This window comes from Ylistrum balloti, unplaced genomic scaffold, assembly GCF_031769215.1.
Source record: "Ylistrum balloti isolate Yb309-2 unplaced genomic scaffold, AGI_CSIRO_Ybal_v1 Utg370078, whole genome shotgun sequence".
NCBI lineage: Eukaryota > Metazoa > Mollusca > Bivalvia > Pectinida > Pectinidae > Ylistrum > Ylistrum balloti.
The window spans coordinates 1,219,035-1,243,125 of NW_026782116.1; the positions used below are offsets into that span (position 1 = coordinate 1,219,035).

The window sequence follows — 24,091 nt, forward strand, 5'->3', positions numbered from 1 at the left end:
ATCCCATGTGCAATGGAGAACAAGAGATAGCGGGTTTTCTCGGAATACCGTCTTTACATTTCAAACGTTTATTATACGATTTTTTTCCATTTCCAATACTTACCAGACATTATTGTAAGTTAATTTCTATGCTACTAAACATGTTGCATTATGATGATATTTTGATAAACAATATAACACGAGGTATGGGTACCTCTTGTTTACATCATAGTCATACATGATGCAGTAGGCTTACCGCTCAGAAACAAACACATTGAATTTTAATTGAAGTAGTTAATTAAGAGTCGGTTTCTTAGCGAAATCAGTTGGCATTGATTTGAGTACATAAATAGACTGTCGTTTTTCATTATATGTTATATAATTTTTGTGATATTGTACTTCACCATGTCTATGGTTTTAATTACAGGCTGGTAACATTCAACAAATTACAAGTTTTTAAAAAACAATGAATATTGGAAATATTTCCGGGCTCATTATTTCATAGGGAAGTTGTCAGTATTTGAAGTACTGTTAAACATGGTCAAACATTATGAGGTAGAGCCTGTGAAAGTAAACTTTTTAGAATTCAAACTATCAGAGTTGATTGTCCGAAAACATGCTGGTAAGACAAGAAACTACCAGTCAGTGAAGGCAATGACTAATCCCTTGTGTAATTATTCCTCCTTGGGATGCAATTATATTATTGGATGTTTGATGATGTCCCTTATGGAACAAGGGACATTGTCAAACGTCTGATTAATCCTATTTGGGATTCCTCCTTGAGGACTCCTGGGTTTCCTAAGAAGGATGAGGGATATTGTTGAAAGTCATATAAATGATCAATCCCTCAAGGGATAAAGGCAATTGCAATATAGGCAAGTAAATAGGCAAATTTGTAAATGCATGATAGGTCTATATTATCTTTTTGAATAATGAAATTTATTTGATTTTTGGTTGTGTTGGACATCCTGATACCCAAACTCAAATAAGCTCCTTTTATATTAAAGGACATTCTGTGAATGTTGTTTTTTGCGATTTCAGCATAGTTTTTGAGGTACCCATTAGAGACAAGAACATGTTCAACCAGACAAGGAAACATCTACCTCTCCATTTCTTCATATATTTCAAAATTTGTCAGGTCACAACTTGGTTAATATATTGCCAATCTAATTCATCAAACACTCATTGGAAAGATCAAATATGTTCAGTTTTACTTTCTCTGGAGTTATCCCTTGTCACAATAACATATATCTATGGACCATGGGTCAGGAATTTGTGCCAAGTCCCTGTGTATTTATTTATTTTGTTTTACGTCTGTATAAAAGAAATATATACATCTCTTGGTCACCAGGAAAAGGTAGCATGTCTAAAATGTGGACATGTTGCATTCTTACATTTGATGTTAGGGTGTTTATTGAATTAAAGATGAAATAGTTTGGCAACCTAACATTTTCAGTTGGTCTGAATACTTACCGGTATATCTATTTTAATATTTTGCTTAAACTTTCCATTTGACAGTGTGTTAAGTTCATATGTGGCTGTGCATACATCTTGAGTACTACACCAATACATTTGATCGTGGAACTCACTGGTCTAATTCACATTGGAGAGCAGGTATGTAAGCCTAATTTGTTTAGTATCCATCTATTAAGAGTTTTCAGTTGAGATCTTGGATTTATGTCTTTGTCTAGATCCACTATATACATAATTTGCACCAGTAAAATTTCATATGTAGGTGCCTGTGACATCATCCATGTAGATAAATGGGCAAACTAAGCCTGTGGTATCCCATGAGGCTACATGTTTTTCATGTTAAACAACTAACACGAGAGGCAATTAAAGAAACCACAATTGATTTTACTTGCACCTATTGCAACAGTCATTCTTCTTCTTTCTCTTTGTCTACCTTTCTTATTTTTCTCAAAAGTTGTCTTCTTTTGATAGTCGAAGGGGTTGTGGTGATGTTAAATCTGAACTTTTGTGATACATTTTGTACCTCAATGAGTTTGGGTACACTTACTTAATCTTCAGAAGTACCTGAGTAATAAACTTTTGGTAAAATACATCAAGATATACTTTCATTTGCCATTATACATTGTAATGACTTGAGTTGAATATCCATTGCTTTGATAGCGCAGACTACAACACATAAGTAATTCACTAACTACATTTTTGTCCCTTTCACATAGGTGGGTTTGGCATCAAGTGCCTTATGAATGCCACATTTCAAAGTAATAAGCAGCAGCTTTTTTACTTGGTAGTCGGGCATGTGGCTTATATGTGGATGAGAAAAAAAAAATGCAGAATGAAAAAAATAAATGAAACGCTTCATCTGGACATTGGTTCTGGACCGTTGCGTATTTCAGAATGGCCATTTTGTCAAGGCATACCACATGCATTATTGAGTTGCACTCGTACCCTGATAATATGGGTTGCTGTAACACATCACACTTCCTGAAAGAATAAAAAATAGTGATTTAAACCAAGGATACCAGTAAGAGACTTTGGTACCAAGTTTTTACCAGTACCTGTCCACATGTTTGTGACTGAATCAGATATATCTAGAACCGTGTCATTGGCAACGGTATACAGGATGATTTTAAGATTGAAATAAAAATGATATTCTTGTGGATTTAATAGTCATACCTTTTAACATGAATCACAATAATTTCTTCTGTACTTTCTTTGTTTTGTTGGAAGTCATAGTGGAAGTTTTCAATAGCCTGTGGCTTCCTGGGATGGATTTGTCGTTCGGTCAAATTCTAGAATGACTGCCATGCTTGTTTATGATAAGAATAGCTTTGTTAAACTTTCAAGAAATAATATGGGACTGTAAGAATTTTGTCATCATGCAAGGGCCTTCGCTAGTAATTAACAGTACAGACACAAATTGAGATATTGTCAAGTAAACTACATAACATCAGGCCTTATATCTGTGTGTAGATAATCTTTGAAGGCTCTCGAGCCAAAAGAATTAGATAATTGCTGTTTTACTTTTTTCAAACATATCAATAAAATAAAGGACTGTGTATAATTCATTTGAAACTTACATTAAATGTTTCACTGACTATGTTGATAAATTGCCCTCCATTGTCTAATATATCAACAGACTTTGGTCAATGTAATAGTTATCACTTCACAAGATCTGATTTCTGTTATCTGTTACCGATATATCAAATGTCAGTAGTAGTGGTCATCATATTCTAAGAAAGAGTGAGGCTTATATTCCAGTGTGTGTTATACGTGGACCAAATTTTTAAAATTGCTAAAAACCAGTTCTGCAGCTTACACTTAGGTGCAGTTTATAGCTCGGAAAATACGGTAACTGCCTGTCATTCCTTACAGACCAAAGCACAATCTACTGACATATTATATGTAAGCCTGACAGTACAGGATGTAAAGCATCTAAAGATTAATACATGAAAGCGCTCATGCTTAACACTTAAATGCACATCGTGTTTCTGATTATTATTCTCATATATTGAACCGGACACTGAGCTGTTGATTTTTTATTATATTTATATATATAACATGACAAAACCTTTTTGCACGTTTTCATTTCTTCCATTAATAGCCCCAGTTTACTTCCCTGCCATAGTGACAACTGATTTTGTTCTATTTCTTTGTGATTTTCATATTCTTTTGATTTTCATGTAGAATAAGAAAGATCAAGGGTATGATGAATGTGTTCAATGAAATTAACATCAAATCTGAATTATTATTGTTTTATTTGCAGAATATCAAGTAGATGTCTGCACCAGAAGGCAGCAAGATGCCTGAATCTGGGGATGTAAAGCCACCTGTTACCACTCAGCCTGTCACAGGGGCAGTCCCTTCAGGAGCAGCTCAAACCAGCACAGTCAGTGCACCAAAACCTTCCTCACAGGCACCTCAGGTAATTTTCCTGTATTTCATCTTCAGCAAATAAATCTTTGGATACGATTTATCATATTTTATTTATACCCACATAGAATCTTCAGGTGTTCCCTGTAGATTTCCGTTAATATCGAAGATTCCAAATCTGTTTTTATGCCCCCGCCATTTATGGCTGGGGGCATATAGCGTTGCCCATGTCCGTCCGTCCCGTCCCATCCCGTCCCAAATCAGTATATACCACCTAACAACTTCATTCGGAAGGCAATTTTCATGAAACTTCATACAAATATCAAGTATGGAAAGACCTCATGCAGTGTTGAATTTCTCTGCATTCTAAAAAAGATGGCTACCAGGGGGAGATAACTCAAAAAAGAGGAACATCATCTTATTTCTACATAATTTGGTACTTGTGGGTTTTAAGGCATAAGGAATTAATATACTGACTCATTTTTTCCAGAGAACAAAATTCCAAATTCATGTACGTTAAATCAACTTGTCAATTTAAGTATGAAACTTAAGTTGTACATAGTTGCATACAAATTAACAAAATCATCTCTTTCGGACCTTTCACTATTATTTCACATGGGGGGGCGGGGGCATTCATGTCTTACAGACATTTTCTAGTTTGTCATAATCTTGATCATTTCCTGAGGTCCTATCCCTTAATTTTCACCTGATCTCGCTCAACAATTTGTTGGTTTCCTAGTTATGGACTTTGCATTTTTCAACATTTTGATTTTGTGCAGAGATCTCTTTCAGTTTTTGAAGGTTCTCTTTCAAACTTTGTAGGTTTTATCAAAATGATGCAAAATTTTACTTTCTTGGTGGTATTTTGATTAGAAAAATTTATCATTTCAAAGTTGCATTTATTATATTACAATGATATGTGTATCTTTCGCATTTGATGGGCATACAATGTATGTTGTTCTGCCCACTGATGCACTTCTTTCAGTATACAAATTTTATCATTATGGTAAAAATTACTTAAATAAGTAGGTGTGATTGTATCATTTAATAGACAGACGCTAATGGTATACTTTGCTTGTGGCCATGAAGCTACTAATTGTCTCATATTTGTCGTGGTAATTTAATATACTTTTAGAGCTGAGGACCACAAATGACAAAGAATCCCTTCCACTTTTGCTTTGAAGTTAATGGAGATGTCTTTTAAGGTTTATTTTTCATTGAAATTCTTACTATTTTGATGTTCTGGGCAACCAATTCTGTTTTGTCTAGAAGCCAAACTACACTTTGAAGTTTACAATGGCTGGACACACCAAAGCAGTTTCATCAGTTAAGTTCAGTCCCAGTGGAGAGTGGCTTGCCAGCTCATGTAAGTACATTTTCGGCCCATGTACTCGGGTAACAGACTTCTGAAATCATCTTTCACATCCAAATTTTAAAAAAAAACAGGGAATAACTGATGTTGATTCATTCGAAACAATGTAGTGGTTAACAGGAAAAGTTTTGTTCAGTTTCAAGATTTCATGTATCTAGAATACGTATCTGAATTAATATTATTGTATTTTTGAACAGCTGCAGATAAGTTGATAAAGATTTGGGGAGCTTATGATGGAAAGTTTGAGAAAACGATAAGTGGACACAAGTTGGTAAGTGCAATTTGTGATATGAGGTGCTAATATTGAAGATGGTATTGCAATCAAAGAGATCTTTGAAAGTTCAACCTGTACAAGAGATTTCATAGATTTTAGAAAATATCAGTGGATATTAAATGGTCTGTTATAATTATAACAGGTGTAGCCTTGTTTATAAGCTATAACCTTGTCTAATATGAAACTTTCATTCACAGGGTATATCTGATGTAGCCTGGTCTACAGACAGTCGCCTTCTTGTCAGTGCATCAGATGATAAAACTCTCAAGATCTGGGATTTTGCAACAGTAGGTATTACCCCCTGTACTAGAATTTTCTAGACTCATTGAAAGCATTATTACCAATTAAAACAGACCATTGTTATGCTCCCCAAAACTATTTTGGTGTATCATTTATGGCCATGCATCCTTCTGTGACATTGGTCATAATAAGGCGATGTGCAATGTACCATATTCAGGAACCTTGACCCGTAAATTACAGAGTTACTACCCTTTGTTAAAAATTGGTGTCTAGAGCATAACTTTGTTTGCATTTAAGCTAGGATAATGAAACATGGTGTATACATTGATCATGTAAAGATGATGTGAAGTGTACCATATTCAGGGCCCTTGACCCCTCCAATATCTTGTCCAGAACATTAGTTTGCTTGCTTCTAGCTAGGATAATGAAAGTTGGTGTAAACATTAATCATATGAAGACAATTTGCATTGTGGTTTATTTTCTTATTGTTTTCTAAAATCAATCATTCAAAAGATAATTTTTTGATAGAGTACCATATGATTCCTGTAAGCCGATCTCTTGTCAAACATAATATGTTGGCCACTTGGGCTTATTATTACAGAGTAATAGCACATCATCTATTACATGCACATGTACGAAACTGCACTTTCAGTCTACAGCCACAATTTATATTCATGACTGTTAGATTAATTTTAATCTACTGATCCATTTAATTGTTTCAGGGGAAATGTATGAAGACTTTGAAAGGCCATAGTAATTACGTATTTTGTTGCAATTTCAACCCCCAGTCCAACCTGATTGTCTCAGGATCGGTAAGTGGTATTCCTCTGTTAGATTAGGGGTATTATTTTGTCCTTGATAAACATATCAGGTTTACTGCATTGTCAATTTCTAACTTATTGATGAAATGATGAATTTATGCATTCACAATAATTACTATATAAACACAACAAGGAATAAGTGCAATCTTGTTTTAGCATAATGCTTTATGTAGAAGGTGAACTTAAATAAAATTACTACTGAAATATGTCCCCTGACAATAAGTAATAGCTACATGGGTTCCGTGCATTGCCATGGATGCAGTTTTTTATTGAAATCGAAAAATAAATTAGGAACTGGACATTGCTTTTCATAATTGTGTATATAGTATTTGGTAAGTAAAGCATTCTTGTTATGCTAATTAAGTGATGTATTGATAATAGCATCTGATTATTGCTATCCTTGAAAATGAAATGCATCGCTATGTGTTTGATTTCAGTTTGATGAGAGTGTAAGAATATGGGATGTGAAAACTGGCAAGTGTTTGAAAACATTACCTGCTCATTCAGATCCAGTTACTGCAGTAAGTATAGATATTTTGATTTTAAGCAAAGACTAAAAATTAGGATGTTAACACTTGTCAAACATGTAAGCATTTTAAGTGACATGCTTAAACAAATGAAGATTGCTAGAACAGTTATCTGTGTAGAAAACATGTTTTTATCAGATTGGTGGATTGTTGATGACCACGTTTTCTATTGATAATAATACATGTACATTTTCAAGTGAAATTTTTACAAAAAAAAATGGGTTCACTTGGCTGAGAAATAAAATATCTAAAATTTAGAATGATTTCTGCTGCTAACTTCAACAATTTGCACATACTCTTATTTCTTGACAATATGATTCAAGATATTTTAATATCTTGCTCCATGTTCAAATTCAAGGTGCATTTCAACAGAGATGGTTCTTTGATAGTATCCAGTAGTTATGATGGCTTATGGTGAGTATATAAACAAACCTGTTTTTCCTGTTTTATTTATTCAAACATATTTCATGTTTTTGATCAACTGAAGTTATTTCTACCAATAGGAAACTGTTGATAAAACAAAGTTATTTGGGTTTGGTATGGGATAACTTCCACTTTAATAGATAAATGATCTGTAACATAAAATGGTCCAGGTTGGACAGAATTATTCCATGATAAACAAACACACCCGTTACAGATGTTTTAAATGTTATATGCTCAACTCAAAGTGCAAAGTTTCAGAATTTCCTGCTAGACATAAAACAATAAACTAATAATAAGATTTGCTCCATTTTATTTGAATGCTGTTAATGAATTCACCACTCCGATGATAAAATTTATGCATGAATTCTGAAAAATAATAATATACATCAAGTTAGTTTGGAAAGGTACGGCTGCCGCCCTCAAATTACAAAAATATGAATATTACATAGATCACAGGTCTGTGCCTGGCAACTCTATTGCAGTTTCAGCCAGTCCAGCCATTTTTTGAGGTGAAAGCAACCATCGTATTTGATTTGTGTGTTTTACAGGAATTTTCATTGGAGGTTGTGAGATTATTTGTAATAACTTGGTGTGATAATTCAACATTTCACATGTGTAAGTTAGTACATAAACAATCTTATGGGAATAGTTTTGGCTTTGACATACCATTCCTGAAATGATTGTTCATATCTCTGCCATGAAGAATTATTCCAGTCAAAGTTACAATACACACATACCACAGTATTCTGTATTCAGAGACAGGTTTATTGTCTAAGATATCTTATATGGTTATCACTGTTGAAACCAATTTAATCTTAAGTATCCTTATTGTATTGTTTTTACATGAAAGGCATTTTATATTGCAGTCGGATATGGGATACTGCATCTGGACAATGCCTCAAAACCTTAATAGGTAGGTTTTCTTGTTTTTCTTATTGGGCATTAAACCCACATTATTTGATGAACTAGATTAATTCATGAATAAAGGTTATTTTATGTAGAAATGTTTCATTTACAGATGACGATAATCCCCCGGTGTCCTTTGTAAAGTTCTCTCCCAATGGAAAATACATTCTAGCAGCAACATTAGACAAGTAAGTTTTTTTCGCAATTTGCTTTTTAAATGATGTTTTTTGCCTACTTCTACAAAGTTTTGCAAGTGTTGAAAGACATCAGTATATCGCTAGTCAATGATTGTACTAGGGTATTGATATTTGGAATCAGGGTACTTGTTGGGTTTACAACTATATTTTTCTTTATTTCTTAGTCCCTCATCAGAATTTTAACTGTGATTCTGCATTATGTCCAACCGTTCATCCTTTCTCTATCTCGTCCAGACTTCAACACTACTTTTGTCTAAAGCTTCATATTTGGTGCCTAGGTTCAATTGGCCGATCGACAACGCAAAATTAACCACGCCTACCGAAAATCAAGGGAGGCTACTCTCACCATCTCCGACAAACAAAATGTCATCAGCATTGAACGTCATTTCCGATGATATCGGACTTAATTATAATTCTAACGTATCGTTAAAGAAAAAAACAAAAACGAACGGTTTCATGTCTGTGTCATACTTTCAATGAGTGTCCTTCCAAACAAGAGACGATGATACAGTTGAAATTAGTGGCCATGTTTTCCCCAGTCAGGGAAAAAATTTGGGTATATATACCATCTTCGACCCGTTTTCAGTCGAATATTTATGATGTTTTCCTTTTCAAACAAGGTTAATATGGCAAATCACTGCATTTATTCAAAGACAATATATATACCAATCAATAGGGAATTCATAATACTAAATTTGTGTCTATGAATTACAGCCCTCTCCGTTGTTGAAAGAGTAAAAACTGTCTTTTTCATTTGACGCATATTGCCAGAACCGAGTAAGTCGCCACATTACTACGATCCGTTTTTCAGACGAGTATTTCTGAGACGGATTTTTACTTTTTAAACTAAGTTTATATGTGGTAGCAGTGCAATAATTAAATAAAGAATTATACCGGTCGTTGGGGAATTTAATAACCTAATATACATATATTAGCCATTTTCCTCCTTGAATGACTTACAGTCCATTTAAGTAGTCGAGTACTTTCATTTCCCTATACTCGCCATGCTAAATCGAGTCGGTTTCAGTCTCTTTTGGTAAACTGTGACGTCACTGGTCACTTGTTGGGTTTTCAGATTTTTACTCAACTGTTTCCGTGAAATCGATCATTTTGCCATTTTAACAGTCAATTTCGCTTTTATGGTTCATATTTTAAAATTTTTATTTCTTGTAAAGTGGTCACCGTAACCTATATTTTCATATATAAAAAATATTTTTCGCTGAGGATACCCTTTAAACACCACACAATGTTGAATCTGTTTATGTTTTTTATCCTCTTTACATTTTTACTAATAATTAAAAAGATAATAAAAAAAAAAGCAAAAACAAAACAAAGTTCAATTGGTGTGATAGTTTTCTATGGAGCAGAATTAATGAAATAAAAATAAAAACAGTCGCCATGCAGGGTTAGCTCAGTTGGTAGAAACATAGGCTCCACGACCAGAAGGGTGCAGAGGGCCAGGAGGGTTTGAATCTTTCCCGTAAAAAATCACCACTCACCTCTGTTTCAAGTGGGAATGAAGTGTTAAACCCCAAAAAAACAAACAAAACAAGTTTGCTTTTACAGTCATATAAAGTCTTTATAAAATGGCCACCAAGATACATCACTGATTTAATGGTTATTTTCTAAACTGGCATTAAATTCTTAAATTTTGGGGTTTTTTTTTCCATGTATGTAATGTTAATGTTTTTTTTTTCATCAAGAATATAATTAATACCTTATTGGAAGACTTTAAGATTTTTTTCAACTGTTTAACCATAGCAGTAAACACTCATATTATCACAGACCATTCACAAAGTAAAACATTGTAAGAGAGCAGAAACATGTCCAGATAATTTCATTTCCCTTCAGTCAATAAATATCCGAAAATGGTCAGTTCGAAATCAAGCTTGTTTATAAATACACACATTAACATGCTGCTTATTAGCACATGAGAGAGGATTATAAAACTTATGCTAGCAAAATTTTGAGTGAAAAAAATACTGATGTTCATTGAAATATTGTACACGTAAGTCTGTGAATATTTACGCACTTATGAGTAGACATAAAATTTTAAGAAAAAATGCTTTCCTTTAGAAGGACACCGCAGGATCTCCTCGTTAATTTGATAATTAGGCCGTCTGCACAATCGGAGCCAAGATTTGCACTTCTCATGCTTCGTCTGAGATTTGGAAAAGGTATGAACACAACACCTCCCTATAATCGCTCTGGGTAGTGAAATCGGTGTTGCAAGTTCCACAGCAGCAACGTTTCACCATTGTCGGAGAATGTCGGAGTAGCGAAATGTAAACAAAGAGGCGAATACTACCAGCAATCTGATTGGCTAAACCGCGCTGTCAATCAAAAACTGTCGATCGGCCAATTGCAGTGCTTTCTAGACATATAATTTTTACATTTGGTTGGGGGCTGTAATTCTCTGAATGGCAAACAGTTGTGAGACAAGCTTTTCTGTTTTGCATTGGCTGTTGTCAATCCAGGAGTTGCCATATTTGTAAATGTATGATATATATCATATCTCATCACTAGGCCTTACTGAAAAGTGGAGAGAAAATTTGAATGCACATGTAAACAAGAAAAAAATTATGCACAAAAGAGAAATCATTGTTAATGATCATTGAATGCAATATGACAAGCATTTCAGATTTTGTCTTTAAAGTGGATCAATAGATCTTCTAAAAGTCAAGCAAATATATAAACTACCAGGCATAGCCAGTATTGGTATTCTGATGTGAAGGTTAACAGTATCAATTAAACTGTGTCGTCCACATTTTCCAAATTTTACCCAACACCTGTTAATAGATGTGATTAATCTTTTCAGCACTTTAAAGTTATGGGACTACAGCAAAGGAAAGGTAAGTTGTAGTTTATCATTCAGCTTATAATTGCCTCTCAGGACCTTGTTCTTTCTTACGTGTACAAAGAGTGAAGATAGAAATGAATATAGTATTATTATGTTTGATTGAAAATCAAAGAGGTTAAAAACTGCATCAAAACAGGCCAGACCATTACTTAGATATTGGGGTGTGAAATCTACAATTTTCACCTGTGCTTCTATTATTAATCAGCCCATGGGTGACTCACACTGATAGCAAATAAATGAATTTATAGTTTTGAGGCAGTAAACAGCCATATGAAATTGCCAGAATTTTCACACATTGATTGATTAAATATATTTATTGTCAATCTTAGAAAATAGGATTAGGCACAAGTTATTAAAACTTCACATCTTCTCCCAATAGTTATAACATTTACATATGGAAACAATTACTCTCGTGAAAACAAGCATATATCTCCAATAATTATAATTATTAAAATAAAAATCTGTGTAGACTTGATGAAGAACTTCACATATCTGAAGATATTTTGATTAAAAGCTCTGCAGTATGATGAGAATTTCTGAACCAATTTGTATCCTAATTGAACGCAACATTCAAAGTAGTAAAATTTTAGATTAAAATATTCCTTTAATTGATATAATGATGACAATAAAGTAGTGAAATATGTTCTCACCAGGATGACCACAAGTACACAACACATTATTTACTCATCTTAGTAGTGAATTTAATTGAAGTCAAACGGACGACTCAAGGGTGAACAAAGCTTGGTACCATTTATACATTTTCAGAGCATTGATGTGGAAATTGCCATATTTCTGTTTTCCAAAGTTGTATATTGTGCTACCACTAATGCCCAAAAATACAGAAATGTATCAGTTGAAAATATTTACAAAATGACATTGGCTGTTTTTGATTAATATAATGTATGACATTTTGCATTTCTTATGTTAGGTCAGCATTTTTTAAATATTATATTCACAGTACTAATGTACGAGATGCTAAATTATATCACTGTCTTCGATAGAATATTTCTCTAATAATAGTATATTGGAAATATTCTCTAGATACCTGCACTATACACAAGTTACGATATAGCATATTTGGTTCTTTAATTAAATCAACCCAGTGGACAGTTCTCCCTCTGCAAAATTCCTGAATTTGGCTCATACATTTAACATGAATAAAAAATAACAAAAGGATCTCTCCATACCTCAAATTATTGCAACTCTTCAAGACAACTTCTGTCACAAATACTAAATACCTAATTAAATTGTTTCCTTTTTTTAATACTGCAGATTAAGATTAAAATACATTGGTTGCTGCTCATTATGAGTATAGATTTTTGTACTGGTATATCTGTTCCAATAGTATATCTCCATTTCTTAAGAATGGATTAGGGGTGCACTTTAGTTAATTTTACTGAATTTTTAATCAAAATCACAGATGAATTAAGGGTTTATTATATCTTCTAGAGACCAACTAGATAATAAAAACTGTAATATTTACATTGACAAATTCACATGGGTTTGTCCAACTTTTCCCAACCTTTTAGAAAAAAAGTATCTTTCTTGCATTACAAAAGTAGGTTGTTTGATGGAAAGAAAAAATTATCTCCTAGCAAAACTTAAAAATTTCTATTTCTCTGATTTTCTAAATTTCCTAAATGTATGGATTTTGTCTTTTGTTAACAGTGTTTAAAGACATACACAGGGCACAAGAATGAGAAGTACTGTATATTTGCCAATTTCTCAGTCACTGGAGGGAAAGTAAGTATACTAAATTGAAGAGTAAAAGAAGTGATTTGAAAGTGCATGATGAATTTGTGTTTATAATGGCTCTTATGTTGTATCAGATAATGAATAGTTTGATATTTTCTTAAAAATCAGTGTTTGATGAATGTTAACAAATCTCAGATAGATCACCGGGTACCAATACTTAGTGTCAAATCTCAGATAGATCACCAGGTACCAATACTTGGTGTCAAATCTCAGATAGATCACCAGGTACCAATACTTGGTGTCAAATATCAGATAGATCACCGGGTACCAATACTTAGTGTCAAATCTCAGATAGATCACCAGGTACCAATACTTGGTGTCAAATCTCAGATAGATCACCAGGTACCAATACTTGGTGTCAAATCTCAGATAGATCACCAGGTACCAATACTTGGTGTCAAATATCAGATAGATCACTTGGTACCAATACTTGGTGTCAAATCTCAGATAGATCACCAGGTACCAATACTTGGTGTCAAATATCAGATAGATCACCGGGTACAAATACTTGTTGTCAAATCTCAGATAGATCACTGGGTACCAATACTTGGTGTCAAATCTCAGATAGATCACCAGGTACCAATACTTGGTGTCAAATATCAGATAGATCACCGGGTACCAATACTTGGTGTTTCATAATCAAGTTCATGAATCCTTGTTTGACAATAGAAAATCAAGCTGAACTTGTGAGTTGATGAATTGTTTGTTTGGGGATAATACTGTTAAAAACCTACATATTATATGCAGTTTTTGGATTTTTTTCGTTTTCATGGAAAAATCAAAGATTCTGTGAGGCCACAATCATTGTGCTTGTGGGGATTATCTAAAACAAACCAGACACAAAAAGGATTTGACATTTAGTTATGAACAACAATATTAAATCAGATGATTATTGTGTATATTAATGCAAACTATCTGAGTAATATCATGAAATATCAGGACAAAGTGTTTAAGATTTGATAGCAAACAGCAAGGCAGAAAAATAACAATCGGCAAAGATAGTGCCCCGTTTGGGACATTGCAAAATATGTTGATTACTGTATGATTGTCTTTTGAAACACTAACTTGTTCAACTGTTTAGAAATTGTTCTTTTTATTCTCCTTCATGCTGGATATTGCGACGAACCAGGATCCATGAGCACGGTAGTTTTCATGTGTATCAGCAGAAGTTAGCATATATTAGTATGATCAATAAGTACTTGTTTCATGTTTCAGTGGATTGTGTCAGGATCTGAAGATAACATGGTGTATATCTGGAATCTCCAGTCAAAAGAAATTGTACAGAAGCTGCAAGGCCATACAGGTAAGAGTAGATATACCAGTTATAGAACTAGATCATTTTATTTTGATGTTTTTGCAACATAAGTTGTCAAACTATAGTGAGCAATAGTGCCTCTTATTTGCCCTGAGATTGTCCAAAACTTTTACCTTTAATTTGGTGAAAAGGGCTTTAAATTTAAAACGGAGTTCAAGGTCAGCTATTGATCAGATAGGATAAATCATCTGGAATCAGACAGCCTTTGGTAAATTCATTTCCATCAAGTAACTTACTTGTTGGAATAAAACTAATTTGTTTTAATGATACATACTCCATGCTTTTTTCTCCAAGAGAATGAGAAATGGTTTCTTTTCTTGCAGATGTGTCACTGTGTTGTGCATGTCATCCAACAGAAAACATTATTGCCTCGGCAGCACTAGAGAATGATAAGACAATTAAACTGTGGAAAAGTGACGTGTGATGCTGCATCATCTGTACCTTTATAATCCATCAACCAGCATGTGTTGGTTTTATTCATGGTCACTCATCACACAACTAACAACAGCAACAAACAACATTTTGTCTTTTGACACAGAACAGTCAGAAGTTATGTTAAGATCAGCATTTGGAAAGGTCACTGCTGAAATGAAAGACAAGTTTCTCATCTATTTTATATTTAAGATAAGTTAAATCAATATTGGTCTCACCTGCGACAAAAGAGTAGCGAAAGCAAGGCTATTGTGGTACTTTTCCCGGCAATGACGCTGAAGACAAAAACCTTATTTTGAAAATACATCTCTTCGTCTCCGAACAACATGTCAAGATTCAACCAACTAGTGGTGTTAGTCTTCTTAATAACATGTTGAGGTTAAACATCATACAAGTAGCAATTGATTTTCATGAAATGATATCAAAATGTCTTAATAGGCTTCAGCTAGATTTTGATCAGTCATCCTTGGTATGTGTTGGGTATCGTAAGTTCTCTTGTTTAGGACCTGATTCTCCTGTGTGCTGATTAATGGTGTCAAATAGGGTCAGTTTGGCCAAGGGACGACCCAGTTTTATCTGAAGCCTCCTTATATGTTTTCTTTTTAGCTCCCATTCCAACCTACTGTGCAGGTAAAGGTGTCTCCATTTTTTTTTCTCGGTCATCTTGAGGGAGGGAAGGGAGTTCTGGAAACAAATTGTTCTATATTAATTTCTACTATGGTAACATTTTAAGACTGACATCAAGTCTGATGTGTTATCTATTTACTTTTAAAGTTTATTAATTAATACAGTTTACTCTGATTTTGAAACTCCGATACTTACAATGTTTCTTTATCAGATAAACAGCCTGTTGTGTCATATCCTACCGCAATATCATAAATATCATGTGTAATTGTAATATCATAAATAAGTCGTATTTTGATGATGTCAATGGATTGTATCCTTAGTCAGTATCATACCTACAACCCAAATTTGTCCTATAGGGAAATTCATTTTGAGAGATGCGAGTTATATGATAAATAGAATGATGCACTTGCATCCATGTAATGAGGAATTTATCAAACTGGCTGAATATTTTGATGTACAAACCTTGATTATTGAACTTGTTTAATTAATTCTTTATAACATCGAAACTCATGGTTGGTTGGTTACGGTTTTTTCCATCACCATGTCTCTACACATTGTTAAGCTTGTCTCCTTGACATATGTCAATGGTTTGTTGACATGTACATAGCCACTTCTAACTAGGAGGTGTTGAAATCTCAATAAATGTCCTAGTTTATATGCAAGCAATAAGTCCCTCTAATGTATTCTCATTTGACTTTATGTAAAAACAAATTTTTAAAATACAGTTTATCTTATTTTCATCTCTGTCAACCTTGAATGATCTCCTTGTTTAAGTGTTATTTTGGCGAGATGTGACATTCCTAACAACTTATTGCTGTATTTGATAGGTGACAAGATAATGCTGGAAATGTTCTTAATACCTCATATGGGGTCATTACTTATCTTTAATATTTGAAGATTTCAATTTTTATTATTCTTCAAATAGTTTGACAATAGAAGATAGAATTTATCTCCAACAAGATATCCTTAACTGAAAGTTACAGGTACAGTTCTTATTTATACAAAAGGTTGTAAAACAGTTACTACCAATTACTAATTAGTACAAGACCATACAGGTTTTGGGTACCGGGTGCCTCTAGTGTTGAAACTCTAATTTCAGAAGATAACTTTAGACAATATGTTTTCGATCAGACTATGTTTTCCATACAACAGAGGAAACTTTTGACAGTTTTTACTTCAATTTCATCAATTGTTTTTCGACGTCAGCAATATAGTAATTAGTTTTCATGTATTAGAAGAACATGTAAACATAGTTTGGAAATAATGATACGTAAAAAATCTTTCATGTCCAGAAAAAAAGATATGGTAAATTTTATATGTATGATTAGGTGAAAAATGTACCAGACCAGTTTTCTTCTTCTATGTGAGAATATGTGCAAGTAGCTCATATACAAGAATGCTGAAGTAAGATATAAACAAATAGATTGAAGCTTTAATAAAACTGATATTAATGATCATGGAACTATTAGGGACATTCATTGATAATAAAATTATCAATGACATTCTTTCGTCATGGAATTATCAAGGACATTCATTGATCATGGAACTATACGGACATTCATTGATCATGGAATTATCAAGGACATTCATTTATCATGGAACTGTTAGGGACATTCGTTGATCATGGAATTTTTAAGGACACAAGATATAATCAGGTACTTTAACATTTCAGTTTTCTGATCATATTTCTGATGAATATTGTAGTCAAAGATTGTGAATAAAAAAAGTATCCAAGATACTAGGGTATTCAACATGTTGGCTGTCACATTGAACATTCAGACTAGTTGGGTGAATTCCCCATAACAAACTAAACTAAGAGAGGGGACTTATACAGAATTAACCAAGGTAAAAGAACCTGTTTAATGTTTTGTGTCGAATTAAGGTGTGTCTGATATTATGGTAAGGTCAGATTTGGACTGCTGTTTGATCTAAATATTTTGTTGCAGAATGTTCATATAATACATGTCAAGGGGCAGCTGAGGAAAAGATTTGGCTTTTTCTCAAAATCTGTATAATGCTGTTCACACGATAACTGTTGTGTCTATATGTGTTCATTTTTAAGTTGTTTACATAATGTGTGTACAAAACTGTATAAAGACTCATTAAAAATTTCAAAATCTAGAACTGTGTTGTTTTGAAAAGTGAGAGATATCAACAAAGGTGACATAAATTTCATGTAATCTTTGCATTAAAAAGAGCCAGTGCAATGTTTACAGCTAATTGATAACTTGTAAGCCTCATATTTAATAGTTTGACTTTTGGCAGACATAGTGCATTATTTTTCAACATAATCCCTTTCAGTATCTTTACACTTATACCAATGATGTTTAAGGGCTTCAATGCTTCTTTTAAAGAAGTCATTTTCTTGACGATTCAGAGAGTCCTCCACTGCATGGATAACGTCATCATCATTAAAGGTTAAATTAGCAGGTAGCAAAGTCTGCTTCTGATCAACTGTCCGAAGTCTTGGTACCCATAGAGCCGAGAGCTTTCTCATTGCAGAAAAGATTGGAATTACTCTTTTCTTGTGAAATCCCAACTGCACTGGCTATATCCTGTCAATAACAGTATCATGGACATTATTGACCATTTCTGGGGTTGCAACAGTGAGGGGCCTTCCAGCACTGGGGTCATTCCCGTGGTTCTGTCTGCTCCATTTTAATTCCGCCACCCACCTTTTCACTGTAGCATATGAAGAGGCATCATTTCCATGTGTTGCTACCAATTGTCAAATGTCAAACTATTACTATAATAAAAGAAAAGCCTGCAGCTTTCAAACAGTCATGAACTTTGTATCTATAAAACACTTCAGTGAAAGATACTAATTTGATATAGTCATGCAATTCTTTCGCACAGGCTTCAGGTTAATTAATATAAACGAGAAACATTTCTGTTTCGTTGGTTACGCACTGACCTTTTCACGCTTCAATCCTGCAATGAGAAAGGGTTGTATCGTTTTGTGTTACTATTTTTTGTAAAAAATGGTTCTTTTCTCTAGTTTAAAATTCGAAAAGAAGGGTTGTTCGGTGGCGTGATCTGTCATTGTGTATCGATGCCATTTAAATATTGATGTATTTGCAGTACCGAGGTATAACAAGTTATGTGGATTGCTAATAAGAAATATATATTGATATAAAGAGAAATAAACAAAACTTCAAGGAATGGTAGCATACTCAATTATATCACTTAGATACAAAGACTGCACGTAATATATACCGACCGCATTATTTTCTTGTCGCACTTTGTCTCTTTATTTTTGTCTTTAAAATGCTTCATCTAGACAGATTTAATCGTTATAGATACCTTTTCGACAGACAGGCAGAATGTACCAATAATATTATATTCGATATATTTCAACGACGCGAACATCAATTTCTGATATAAATCCAAAATCACGTCTTACCGTTGTCATTTGACGATTTCAGATTGTAAACTCGCCAGTCACACCAGTATCAAGATACAGGTGATTTGCGCGTTAAAGGTAAGCCCAAATACGTTTTAAAATCAATCGGAATGAACCTATTGCCAAGCCAAACGAGTAAAGGAATTCCAGCCCAATTTTATAGCAAAAAATAACGGTAACCCTTTTAATGAAAACTTTATAGATTTGGTGCCGTTGACCACTCCAAGTGTAGAAGATATAAGAGAATGAGATGCTTCCTTGTAGATACTGAACCTGGATTGTTGTTGTCTTCGGAGGCAAAGACTATGTTGAGGAGGGTTAGTGTAGCAGCCTCGGCGATAGAGACCGAAGGGTCACTAGTCCACACCCCAGCGGTGGCATGGTGTTTTTCCTTACTCCTTCCTAGCTATTACAAAATTGTAACTCCCACTCCCAAGCATTCCCAATGAATGAAAACTTGGAAAACGGACGGATGACAGAAAAGGGACATTTTTTCAAGAAAAAAAAAGTTAATCGAGGTCTAAAACTTACTTTCAGATGCATTTTTAGAGGGTGACCTTTTGCGATCGCCGTTCGTCCGGCGTCTTGCGTTGTAAACGTTTAACATTTTTGACCGATTTCAATGAAATTTTACAAAATTTATAAATCATATGGTGCCAAACACCTAAGGGCCTGAGGGGCGGTGCCAAAAAGGGTGAAATTGATTGAAACTTCTGAAAGCTTCTCGAATCCTAGGTAAGGTAGAAACAAATATTCTTCAGAAATGAAAAAGTTTTCAAATACTTTACCAACCTTGTAAATTTCATGACCCCTTGTTTCGCATTTCCCATTGGGATGGGGTTAAAGTTCCTCAGTTTATACAAGAAAATAACATTTTTGAGTAAAATTTGTTAAGTTTCCATTGGAAAATAGTTTCAGGTTTAACAGAATTATTAGTATAGGATGACGCTTTGATGAAATGTACATATGTTTGCATCGGCTGACCCCGAGGGGCTATTTGACGGGGCCAAAATGTGTAAAATTGGTGAAATTTCAAAAACCTTCTTGATACCAATATAATATAGAAACCAAATACTCTACATGGTTGGAACTGTCTTGTAAGTTTATGAACCAAGGGTCTCACATTTCCCCCAGGGGAAGGGGTAAAGTTGTCTGTTGTGTATAAAGGAAAATTACATTCAACATAATTTGTCTATTTTCTTTTAGAAATAGTTATAACTTGGTTAGATTAATAAGTTTAAGATGACAGTTTGATTAGATACACAAATTGGTCTAAACCATAAAGTCAACTTGACTGAAATTTCAAAGAAGTTTCACTGTTTATGGATGGAAGATTTTAAATGGGAAAATTATATTTTTTAGTGTAATATCATTTAATTCAAACTTGGTTAGAAGCCTTAGCATCAGACAGCAGTTAATGTTATGCACAGTTTACATTTGCATTTTGAGTACAATGTAGTTAAATTTATCTTACTTTTTTGACAAAATCATTTCTATGACGTGTTAAAAGAAACATTGTAACTCATGTGACCGGTAAAGCTATTGGACCTCGTTTAATATTCTTAAACCTCGAAAGATGTATTTAGCCGCGTATTTTTTCCTAAGTGAACCACAGGCACTCGAGGCCAGGATATTATTTTTTAAACATTGATTTTTGTTTTAGCACTCATGACTGACGTTATTTAAACGAAATATCAGCAGAATTCAAGTTTATGTGCCGGATGACAAATCCGAGGTCCACGGTCATTAAAATTTTTAATGACCGTGGACCTCGGATTTGTCAACCGGCACATAAACTTGAATTCTGCTGATATTTCGTTTAAATAACGTCAATCATGAGTGCTAAAACAAAAATCAATGTTTAAAAAATAATATCCTGGCCTCGAGTGCCTGTGATTTTCCTCAGCTAATAACTCCTTGAAAATATATTGTATGAAAATTCCTCAAGGAATTTCAGGACATCCTAGCCGATGCCTTCCTCCTGTTCCTTGAGAAAATTTTATACAAGCCGTTTTTGAGGAGATATCAGCTGAGGAAAATCTCGACTTGAGGAAATCTCAAGTTAAGATGTTTTATACAAGTGGGGCCAGATCTGTTATTTATCGAGGAATCTGTGTTATTATATGATGCTCTCGAAATGACACCGTCAGGTATAACACTGTGAGCAAGACAAAATCCAGGTCCTGAAATCCATAATACTCGTGAATATGAGAATAGTGTATACAGTATTTCTCCAGATATAGTGATTACAAACCATTGCTGTCAAAATCCAAGATGGCTGCCACTAAGAGATTGTTTTCCTCAATCAGGTTAAAAAAAAAAAAAAAAAACTAGAGACCAATCGGGACCTAATTATTCTCAAAAATACAAATAAAAAAAAACAACCATTCAAAATCAAGGATGGTCATCTTATTTTATTCGATTAGTTCCAAAACAGCCAGGGGTCGAGGGAAACTACCAAATAAAATTGAGAATGATCCATAGAGTGTGCTTTTCTAGAAATGGTGATAAAAATGTAACTGTAGAAACCCGAGATGTGGCCTGTTACCTACATAGATAAGTATAATGATCCGTGGTGTTACATAGCAAATCAACATCAATGCCAAAACTTTCAAGCAGACTCTGTACTATCCTCTGGACCTCTCTATCATACATATAACGTCTGATCCTGTGAGTAGATGTGCCCGAAGACACAACAACACATAATGATCCATGATTCAAATTCCCTTATTGGAAGTCTGTCCTGGGTTCGATCGGACCACACACATCCGATCATCTCTTAAGATTGAAGTGCTCGACGATAGTTATACGGGGCCTTCTAGCAAGACTGTTTCAAATTTGTTTGAGTAAATATCCGTAAAGAAATTTTATATTTGGATTAGATATTTAATATAAATAAACGTGAAAGTTCTTAAACATCCCACTGCAGGACGTGACAACTTAAAGATATGGAGAAGAATTTTAAAGAATGGCCTTGATCAGAGCTCATTTGCTCTACGCCCAAGCTATATAGCACAATCGTTAAAAAAAAGCTTGTTAAAACTGGAAAAGAAAATCAGACGCTGTTCTTGTTCTATATAGATATTTCCGCTTTGTTGACGTCACATTGTTATATATATATCTCCATGTCACAATTATAACATGGAGATCATCAATCAATAAAGCCGCCAAGTTTTATTACACGTGTGTTTAACAAAAAGTACATACTTTGTGCTTTTACAAAGGTAACAAAGTAATTATCTCATAAATGAAAGTTCACCAATATCCGTTCATTGCTGTTACTTTTAAAACTGAAGATGGTCGTATACAAATGTTCAAATGAAAAACGATAACATTAATTGCCTAAGGTCACACAACGGACCAGTGACGAAGGTGGTTTATCTTCTGATGAATGTATCTGGAGTTTTAGAAGTAAAAAAAAAAATTTTAGTTGTCTGTTTGTTACACCATTTGTTCTCGCTTGATAACGTGACATTTACATACTTGAATTGACCATAATGGATGTCGTCGATGAAGCAGAAGACGCATACACTTCCGGACACCTGGTAAATCTTTCTTTTGTTCATAGTTTATTCTTGATTTTGTGAGTCCAAGTTTGGATTATAATTATGTTGACATGTTGATATTTTCATTGTATTGTATGGATCATTCTTAATTTTTCTCCTTTTTTTCTGAATTTCTCCCCGGTAATTTAATTAACTATGGCTGTTCAATTTTGTGAGACAAAATGACCGACAAGCAGCCATCTTAGATTTTAATTGCTATAATTCATCCACAGAACTGGAAACAAAGGATACGACTGACTACATCTTCCGCTTACCTCCACTTTTTCCTGAAAGTTTTAAGATAAGCCTGCCGATTTCAATTTCCCTTTTGTGAATTTTACATTTCTGGACAGTATATTTCTCCTTCAAACTATTTTTACAAGTTACTGACTTGTTCCAAATATCACGATTTTTGTGCAAGATATCGACTCATTTTACTGACCTATGGGAAAGTTTTACGGTCGTCAATTTATCCCATTTTGGAAATGTCGTAATTTCGGCGCGTACGACATGAGTTGCACACGTTAGATGGTAGGTAAAACTAGTGATTCCGTTTTTGTTACATTACTTACTTGAATTGACCAAGATTCAGATGGCACAGCTAAAACACCTTTGCCATTTCGGGACTCCTTAATTCTAAGAGTCTCTGTGTTAATATTTCCTTTGTTAGCATTTTGTCACACTTTCATAAAATCTTGGTTTGAATTCAGATTCCGAGCATTGACATATCAGTATTCTATTTGTTGTATTCCTCACGCATGTGAAGCACGAGTATTAGACGTGATCTTCAGTTTCTCAGATGTAGATTCTCTGGTCCCTAGTTGTTCATGTATTGTTGTGGCACTGTCCAAATAACAGCATGACCGACAAGCATCCACCTTTGGTTTTTGAACTAGAAGTTTGTTTTGCCATTTCTTGTGATAGCTCAGTGGGTGGCGAATGGAACTTAAACCTGTGTTCTCAAGGAACCCTAGAAACGAACAAGTCTGTGTTGACCTCGTGTCCTTGGGCAAGACGTAATACTCACAAAGACAAGCAACGGCTCTCCCGTATACTGTTCAGTGAGGTAACCATCAGCTTCAGTCACGACCCTGATTGTTGACGGAGAAAGCAAACAATTTGTTTTGGAAGAATTGGTTGGCTTTTTTTAAAATTTCAAACGTGACTCACCTTAGTTGTGATTCATCAATTTTGAAGCTGATTGGAAAAACAACATTGCCGGCAGGCGGGTATCCCGTTTTTGGGAAATTAAGCAATTTTTTGCATTTTCTCTGAGATTAGGATTTCTTTAAAATTACATTCATAGGTTTCTGTTGATGCTTGGCTGTGACTGTCCAGATAGGTAAATATTACCAACAAGCAGCCTTCCTCGATGCAAATTCTGTATAGCCAATTTTCCCAAAACGATTGCAATGATTTGTTCTCATACACGAAATCATTCGAAGGCACCTTATTTCATTCTTGTTTACTGAATGAAATAAGATGATGGATTGGTAGCTATTTTGGATGTTGACATTTGCAAATTATCTTAAGCCTATTGTTCATAAGTTGGACCACCAATATATCATATTG

The 24,091-nt window shown here is 34.1% G+C and overlaps 1 protein-coding gene across 2 annotated transcripts; it reads left to right on the forward strand.

Moving 5' to 3' along the window:
• Window positions 1–19: 19 nt before the first annotated feature.
• LOC132549850 (WD repeat-containing protein 5) lies at window positions 20–17,695 on the forward strand. Of its 2 annotated transcripts, none has more exons than XM_060213826.1 (15): window positions 20–114; window positions 1,498–1,593; window positions 3,716–3,874; window positions 5,092–5,188; window positions 5,392–5,465; window positions 5,666–5,755; window positions 6,431–6,520; window positions 6,967–7,050; window positions 7,415–7,470; window positions 8,346–8,392; window positions 8,498–8,573; window positions 11,401–11,434; window positions 13,111–13,185; window positions 14,413–14,500; window positions 14,836–17,695. In XM_060213826.1, the coding sequence occupies exons 3-15, from the start codon at window positions 3,728–3,730 to the stop codon at window positions 14,934–14,936; spliced, it is 1,059 nt and encodes a 352-aa protein (XP_060069809.1). In that variant the 5' UTR covers window positions 20–114; window positions 1,498–1,593; window positions 3,716–3,727; the 3' UTR covers window positions 14,937–17,695. The 2 variants fall into 2 exon arrangements, with proteins under 2 accessions (XP_060069809.1, XP_060069810.1); XM_060213827.1 differs by having other exon boundaries at window positions 5,095–5,188.
• The last annotated feature ends 6,396 nt before the right edge of the window (window positions 17,696–24,091 follow it).